The 9,009-nt window shown below is 41.6% G+C and overlaps 1 protein-coding gene across 1 annotated transcript; it reads right to left on the bottom strand.

The window, feature by feature from the left end:
- Window positions 1–1,987: 1,987 nt before the first annotated feature.
- LOC107098738 (tripartite motif-containing protein 16-like) lies at window positions 1,988–7,992 on the bottom strand. Its single transcript, XM_015396563.1, has 7 exons — window positions 7,178–7,992; window positions 5,883–5,978; window positions 5,567–5,800; window positions 5,317–5,476; window positions 5,172–5,228; window positions 3,322–3,387; window positions 1,988–3,237 (listed from the first exon to the last, which is right to left on the bottom strand). Exons 1-7 carry the CDS (start codon window positions 7,763–7,765, stop codon window positions 2,717–2,719), a joined length of 1,722 nt encoding a protein of 573 aa, XP_015252049.1. The 5' UTR covers window positions 7,766–7,992; the 3' UTR covers window positions 1,988–2,716.
- Window positions 7,993–9,009: the final 1,017 nt, after the last annotated feature.

Here is a 9,009-nt window from a genome sequence, read left to right as displayed (position 1 = left end):
TTATGCCCAAGTTAAATTCAAAGTTTACTGGCAAACTGCCTTTAAAGAAATGTCATGTTGGTAATATTTGGGTCTAATGCTCACGGATATTTTAGAGGAGAACCCAGCAGATAAACTGTCAGCTGCTGTGAAGGGTTGATTTAGGCTTGCTTTACGCTTTGTGAGCTTTGTAAACCACAGAGTGCACGTGTCAAAAGTAGAACCATGATTGCTAAAGTTGAGTATTAGCCCCACACAGGGTCATGGAACACAACACAACCAAAAGAAAAAGGCAGAAAATTGAAATGTTACAATGGCCTAGTTAAAGTTCTGATCTTGTTTTAAATGGACTGGATCCAATGCTTGTTAAACACACACCAAACCTTGACGTAGTGAGGTAATGAAGTTAGTTATTACTCCTTAGACAAGTTTGGATTGAAGCTGTTAATGGTTGGTCAAACCCAGTTTGTCCACATATTTTCATTTTTTACCTCACCTTTACTGTATGAATAATGAAGGAATGTTAATACATAAAACACTGAAAAAAAGAACAGCTCATTGCTTCACTTCGTGATAAATCCCACTGTTGGAATATATTACTTTTCTGGTGGCAGGAACTAAGACGAATTTAAGTTTTCTAAGTCAATAGTGAAAAGCAGGGTCGGGCAGTAACTTGTTTAATTTAATTGAGTAACTTTTTGAAAAACAAAAGTACTTTTAGGAGAAATTTAAGGGCAGCAACAGACTATTATTCAGCTACCGTAATCTGTTGATTTTTTTTCAATAATCGAATAGCAAACGATTAAGGATTTTTTTTTTCAAATTCAAACCATGTGATCTAAAAACTATTGAGAGTTTTGGATAGAGCATTTTGACGGATGAAAACAGTTTTTAATCTTAAGTGCAAAATATATTTTTTGTTAAAATTGCGGTTAAATTACTGCTCTAAGTGGGTTTGTCTAACGTTTTCTATACTTCCATTTATTCGATTATTAAATTAGTTGATGATTCCTTTAATAATTGATTAATCAGATTGTTTCAGCCCTAGTTACAACAAAAAAAATATCAAAAAGCATCACTACTATTGAGTAACATTTCTGGCCACTCCATCCACTGTAACTTAATGAAAACAAGATTATTTTATATGAATTTGCTTTGAAAGACATTTTTTTTTTGTACTCAAGGCTTATTAATTAGATGTTATTTTCCATTTGCTGAGTCTGCTGTGTCATTTGGGGTTTAAGTAGAAATACAGTTGACACCTATTTTACATAATGTAACTATCAGCTTATTTGGAATAGTGTCCATTACACCTAAATGTTTTATTGTCTAATTACTTATTAGTTTTTTTACTTTTAGTTTTTTGTGATCATAACTAGTAGGTATATCAGTTACTCTGTAGCTTTTTAGCAAGTAGTCTTTTACCTGAGTAATTTCTTTAAAAGCTACATTTTATTTGAGTAGAAATCTGATAAATTAGTGCTACTCTCACTCTCTCAGTGAAAAGTGGAGTAACCACTTACTGTAGGAAAAGGGAAGTGGGGCTAAAATAAATACAATAGATTAGAAAAACATACATAAAATACAAACACAATTGTATAATTAAATGCAAATTAATGCATATTTCTAAGTCTTTCCACCCACCCTAATATTAATTTGATGAAGTGACATCAAATTAATATTAAACTCCTGCAAATGCTAATTTATTTATTGCATACCAACTATTGTGGTGCACTTGCTCCTGTTCGCCAGCAGGGGGAGCTCAAAGGAATCCCAGCCTTCATGGTTCAGTTTGATCTAACACTGTTTTAGGTGCTACTGTTTTACCCACAGGAGGAAAAAAACAAAATTTCAACTTTTAAATAAATGGGCAACATTTTACATTTTTAACCAGGCAGAAGATAATTTTTAAAGATATATTTACATTAAATGTAACTTGATTTTTACATTTCTAGCCCTGTATAAAGCATTCTGACATCACAAAACAAACCAAATTGTGTATTTATTCTTTATTCTATATCTTTTTTTACAAAAAGTTTTCATTATTTGAATTACATAATTATTGCAAAACATACATATAATTAAATAAGAGTTAGTTCAAGTGAAAAACATTCAGAGCTCTCAGCTGATGCAACAGCTATCAAATAACTGCAAACAAAAATGAAATGATGATGAAGCATTCTTCAGAATGAACTGAAAGCATCAAACCAAAACAACCCTCCCTGTAAAACTCATTCATATTCAAATAGTGAATGATCGTAACAACTGCTCTGGAGCTTTTTATTATAAAAATAAATCATAAAAAAATTAGAAAATGTGAAAGCGCCTATGCTGGTTTTGATTAAATAGTTTAAGCTGAATAAAGTGTAAATTATGTGTAATAGATGTGAGGAAGAAACACAATTTGTGGACTGAGTGTAATAAATGTCACTTTGATGGTTACATTCACTCCACTCCGACACATTGTAAAATTATAAAGGAGATATCAGCTGCTCCACGTGTTGATTGTTCATTACAATACAGCTTCTGGAAGCTGGGATTTACTGCAGTGCAAAATCGAATACAGAATGGCATGAGTTGAGTTTAAAAAACAAAAAACAAATTCTCCTTTAAACATAATTAAACTATTAGTGTGGTTTGATAATGTTGTTCATTTCAGCAAAATTTACACGTTAATGCTGTATGTTTTAAGATAAAAGAAACATTTCTGAATATCTCCAGGTGAAGATAGAAATGTTCACTTGACGTTGCAGATTTTCACAGACGTTCCGACCCCGAAGCCCGGGTAGACGGGCTCCACAAACGTGGTGTGAAACTTGTGCAGGAGCGTCATGGAGCTGCCTATGCTGTAAAACGCCAGCACGCCCGCCGTGTGGTCCAGGTACACGCCTATCCTGGACGAGTGAGGCCCGCTGACGGGTTTGTCCACCCGGTTGTGCCAGGCGGAGTATCCCGTGTCAGAGCAGAGGAGGCTCCAGGATTTGTCGTTGTAGCCCAGCAGGCACAGCGAGCCTTTCCCCTTCCGGCTGATGCTTTTGTAGGCCACCCCGATGGAGAATTCCCCGTTCCACTCGATCTCCCAGTAGAAGCGGCCTCCAGACAGGGCCTCCCGGCACAGCACCTGGGCGAAGCTGTCGAACCTCTCCGGGTTGTCGCTGTAGGGCTGCAGGTCTCTGGTGCGGATGACCTTCCTGCTGCCCTCTGAGATGTAGAGCTCTTTGTAGGCGGTGATGGGATCCAGCTTCAGCTGGCAGAAATCTGAACAACCAGAATCAAAACAGGTTTCTCATTGAGATCAGATAGGTGGCGACTCTTGTTGCAGAAAAAAAAGGAGTTTCTTACATTTGATAAAATCAGCTCTGGCCCTTGGTTCTGGAGGAGGAGTATTGTCCACCGTCATTTCTTTACCTGCGGAGCAGTAATAGAATAGAATTGAATAGAAAATCCCTTTATTGTCCCACAATGGGGAAATTCTGGTGTTTACAGCAGCAAAAAGATTGTAGAAAAAAAATGGTCACACAAATATGGACCTTAGCAATAACATAATAGTGAAGAGTTAAAAAATAAACAATAAAATGCTGCAATAAAAGTTTTTTAACAATATAAATACTGTGCCTGGAGAATAAATAACCAATATAAAGCTATGGATACTTTTACATGAATGGATATTTGAAAATAGCAGCAACATCAAAGATGTGCAAAATGACAAAAGTAAGCACCAGTGAGTCCCTCTGAGCGGCACACACCCATCAAAATACCTCGAATGCTTTGCTGATGTGCTCAGATAGTAATGTTACTACTATAAGCCACCTTCAAAATATTCATTCATCTTGATCCTGTTTGTAAGCGCTGAAGCAGCACTAGTACACGATAAAGGTGTATTTGCATCTACTCTCCTTAATTCCTTTCATAACTTCAAGTCTTTAGGGGTAAGTCTCTACCCACCCAGTCCTGTAGATGATCAATTAGTTATCAATAAGCTTTGATCTAAAATAGGGCTGCAAGTATGGATTATTTTGTTAATTAACTGTTGAAAAAACATTTCTAAATAAACAAATTTTTGGAACATGAAAAAATTTTTTGTAGGTGATTTGGAAATATGCATTAATTTGCATTTAACTATACAAATATTACAACTGTGTTTGTATTTTATGTATGTATTTCTAATGTATTGTATTTATTTTAGCCCTACTTCCCTTTTCCTAAGTGGTTACTACAATGTCAGGCTGCCATTGTAAATAACAACTTGTTTTTAATGACTTGTCTGTAAAAATAAAGGTATAAGAAAAAAATTTGAACAAAGAAACACATTGATCTTTAATGCAAAATGTTATACATTCAATGTTGTTAAATGTTTATAGTTTACATTTGTAGAGGTTTGTACGTTTTAGCATCTGTGCTGTTACTCTTGATTCAATTTGAATTACCAAATGATTTGATGATTATTTCAATAATCAGCTCTAATCTGCTGCCACCACCGTGTTTCTTGGAGGAAACTGTGTTTTAAGGTGTTATAATCTCATCTAACCAGAGCAAATTGGTAAAGTGGGTCAACAGTGCTTCTCCTCTCACTGCTCTATTGTGGCTGTTATGTCAAAAAATGTTCAGACATTTAGATATCAGCAGCTCCTCCAGAGGTACCATGGATCTCTACTGTGCAAAAAATATCTAAAACAGATTAAATGTTCTTGAAATGAATGTATTTATGCATCGTTTGAGCATGGAGGTAAAACTATCAGCCAAAAGAATTATTATATTTGCCCCTAAAATAAGATCAATAAATGTATTGGACTTAAAATAAGATAACCTTTTCGCTCTCTCCTCCTCCACCTGTCAGATAAGGTGATGGTGCTTTGGTAGGACTGCAGTTGATGTCTTGAACGGAGCTCTGCGAGATGTTCATAGCTTTGGATATCGCTCTCTATGACCTAACATTGCTTTAATCTCCCCTACCTGCCTAATTAGCTCTAATAAAGCATTAGACGTCAGAGCAGTTGGACTTTGTTTTCTTTTTTCTACTTAGTTCACAATTGAAAGCATTTTTTAAGTTAGATATAGGGGGATGGATACAAATACACACCATTCTTTGCTGATTTTGTGCATGTATGCATAAGTGAGGGTCTGTTGAGCAGTTCGCCTACTATAGCTTACAGCTGAGATAAGGTTAAACAAAATAATAATTAAACGTTCACCTTTGCTCCTGCGGTCCAACGTCCGGCTCGCAGTAGTATAGATCGGGACTTCATTCACTGCAAAGCAGAGCAAATGTATGTTTGATTAGAAAAAAACAGCTTTTTTGAAGTTGAGAATTAACATTTTCTGCCTCTAAGGTCCAACCTGATTTGGAAATTTTGAGCAGCTCCTCTCTGCCGTACTCCTCCAGGCGCTCTTTGATCTCAGCCACGGCTTTCCTGACCGAGGCGAAGGTGAAGTCGGGATTAACCGTCACTTTGGGGATGAAGCCGTCATCAGTCGGGGTGCACAGGTAGTTAAAGTTCTGAAGGGAGGAGACAAGCGAAGTTATCAAAGGGAAGATCTAAAGTGAATCCATTGAACAGGCGATGCTTGTTTCTGTGAGGCGCTGTACCTGCAGGAAGTGGATGTGGTCATCGGTGCTGTGCAGCTGCTTGAGGCCGGACTCCTTCTTCTTCAGCTCGTCAATCTCCTGCTCCAGTCGCTCGATCAACGCCTCGGCCTGGTTGAAAGCGGCCTTCTCGTTGATGCCGATCAGCTTTGTCACCTCTGACCTCATCCTCTCGATGGAGCGAATCATGTCTTCGAACATCTTCTGGCTCTCCACCATGGCTCTCTGGGCCGAGTTCTGCACAAAAAAAAATCCACCTTGTGAGTTCATTCGCAGCCAGTTTGGTAAAAAACTGTCAAATTAAAAACTTACACCCTACCTTAAGTGAATCTACAGCAGTCTTGAGTTCCTCCAGGTCCTTCACCCTTTCCTGGCATTTTTGTCTAATCTCAGCTTGGGAAACTCCCAACAGTTTCTGGAAAATAAAGGATTAAAAATGATCCATTTTCTACAAACTTTTTTTTTTAGGCTAAAACTCCTACACTGATAACCAAACAGTACTATCCTCCCGTATTACATCATGCAGCGTTGCAATAAAAGGCCCCAAATAAGCTGTTTTAACTCAAATGCAGCCAAATATGAGGAGTTTTTATAGAGTGGGATATAAAGAGAGTATCTGGGGAGGCCCTTCTGGCACGCGGAACAAAACCTCGCTCAGAGGAGCTTCTTAAGGCGGCTCGCTTTTATCTCAGAGGGAGGAAAGAAAAAAGATCTGCGGTGGAATTCTGGTCATGTAAGGAATGTGAAACTATGGCTGCTGTCTGGCTGTTTGAGGCGACGTTTCAAGGTGCAGCGATAGAATAGGAGGCTTCTAATTCAGCTTCCACTCTGACCCGACAACCCATTCTTCAAGATAAGCTGGAGGAATGTGGGGAATCTAGGAAAGGGTGAGGGTGGGGGGGAGGGGAGAGATGGAGTAAAGGATGTGAGGATCAGGTTGTAAATCCTTGCTGCCACTGTTCTGCGTTGCATTGCTTCACCGTGGAGCTAAAAGCGTTTCAGCCATAAAAACCCTCCCTCTGCTCATCAACCGCTTCCCACCGCCGTATCTGCTGACACCCTTATCTGCTCCACATTGTTTTACAGGCGCTGTCATCTGTGAGTCATTTCGCCTGTCGTTGCCAGAGTGAGATTGGAGTGAGGTGTTGTCTGCCTTTACTCCCTGACATTCCAGTCCCATCTCAGGCCCCACTCCCACAGGTGGGAACCCACTCAGCTAGAAAGGCTGTAGTGTTCATCCCAGAGCTGGGTCACCATATTCTCTGGAAAGAAGGTTTCAGGAAAGAGTGAGTGTGTTGGGGGGGGCTGATATCTATAGGGAACGCCCCCCCCCCTCCTACACACACCACACACACACAGCTTCCAGGCAGCTAATCACAGAGCTGGGTTTGTTTTGGCGGCCCTGAATGCCTGCTGGGGAAGCTGATAGCGTTGGTGAATTGGGTCAAAGTCCAAGCAGCAACGGGAGGTGGGAGAAAAAAACTTTAAAAAAAACAACAACTCCCCACCCCACTAGGTTTCAGTGGAGCTAACTGAAAGTGTGCCTACATACTCTGGGAAGCAGACAGCTGAACAATCCCGCCCAAATCTCTCTATGAAACCACAAAGCCCTACCTGTTTCTCGCTCCTCTCCGCCTCGGCAGACACAATGTCGTGGCCCCTGTGCTCGCTGACAGTGCAGATGGCACAGATGCACATCTGGTCCGTCCGGCAGAAGAGCTCCAGGGACTTCTGGTGCTGAGGGCAGATCTTCCTGTCCAGGTTCCCCAGCTCATCCACCAGCTTGTGCCTTTTGAACGTGGCTGACTCGTAGTGCGGCCTCAGGTGCTTCTCGCAGTAAGACGCCAGACAGTTCAGGCAGGACTTCACCGCCTTCAGCTTCTTCCCCATGCAGAAGTCGCAGGGCACGTCGTTGGCCGAGGCGTAGATGTTTCCCTGGGATGTGCTCAGGTTGAGGTTGGGGCCACTCTTCTTGATCTTCTCAGCCACCATGCTCAGGGTGGCGTTGGGTCGCAGCACCGGCCTCTGGGTGAATGTGATCTTGCACTGGGGACAAATGTAAATCCCAGTGTAGTCCGCTTCGTTCCAGTAGCCACTTATGCAGTCCATGCAGAAACTGTGGCCACAGGGTATAGCCACTGGGTCCCTGAGGAGATTCTGACACAGGGAGCAGCTGAAATAATCAGAAGAGTGATCAGCCATTGTGATGGGCTCTGGAGCCGGTCAGACCTGCAGAAACAGACAGAGAGAATGCCAGAAGTGGATAGAGAGTTCGCTGAGTGTGTGAGAGAGCCCGCCCTCAGCGGTGTGGTACAGCCTGCCAGGGACAGGATCTACTTGTATTTCTAAATTCCAGAGGTTATTGATTGAAAGCAGGCGAGGCCCCTCCCCCTGTGCCGTAAGTGCATAGAGCCCTGCCCAGCTCAGATAAGCAAGTTAGGCAAGAAGCAAGAGAGTGAAAAGAGGGAAGAAGATCAGAGAGAAGAGACTGAGCGAAGCAGAATGAATGAAATGTGAAAAGCTAAAATCACATTCAGTGTTGAAGGAAAGCATTTGCTTTCGCTCGCTGGCTTCCTGAACTCCTCCAGAGGCTCATCTGAGGCCGGGTTGAGCACTTACATCCCGGCAGCTGCATTTCCACCTATTGTTGTCGCACAGAATCGCCATTGTCTTCAACCGGTTATAGTTCACCAAACATTAAAGCAGCTTGAGGTACTGTAGGAATTTAAGGGGGGGGGGGACCACCCAATAGACAAACAGACGCTCCAAAGTCACATGAAGTTATTTCAAACAACCAGGACGAAACTTTCATGCTGTTAATTTCCAGTTTATAAAAAAACAAACAAAAAAACTGTGGAATTCAGGTTTGCAATATTGACAGTTTGCCGGTCGGACCTGTTTGTTCACTCCGACCGGCCGTGTAGAACTGTAGATGTGTGCATGGGACCGGCTGGGCGGCAGAAAGGGAAACAGGCACGCTTGACATGGCTGATGGAAACACACAGGTATGCATGAACAAATACCAACAACATTCCTGTCACGTCAAACTGTGTTGCAATGGATTGTTTCTGTATTACCCTGCATGTTTCATTCACACTATGTCACATTTCTACCAGGGGAAAAAAAAAAAACTTTTCCTGTCACCGTGACTTCACGTTTTATTGTTTAACACCAGATGGTGGTAAAAATCCAGGGCAAGACCCTGACTGAACAAAAAGCTTCAGTAGTTTAGTGGGGAGTGTTGGCCTAGTGGGTTAGAGCAGTGCGCTTGTGCTCTGAGAAGGTTGCAGGTACCCAGATCAATCCCAACAGCCTCCACTCTGGATCCCTGAGCAAGACCTTAACCCCACACTGTTCCCCGGGCGCCGCACAGTGGCAGCCAACTGCTCCCCAAGGGGATGGGTTAAATGCAGAGAACACATTTCCCCATTGTGGAACAATAAAGG

Source organism: Cyprinodon variegatus, unplaced genomic scaffold (assembly GCF_000732505.1).
Source record: "Cyprinodon variegatus isolate N-32 unplaced genomic scaffold, C_variegatus-1.0 Scaffold805, whole genome shotgun sequence".
In the NCBI taxonomy this organism is placed as follows: Eukaryota; Metazoa; Chordata; class Actinopteri; order Cyprinodontiformes; family Cyprinodontidae; genus Cyprinodon; species Cyprinodon variegatus.
Note: the sequence above shows the minus strand (reverse complement) of the source record. Positions and strands in the feature narration are given on the sequence as shown.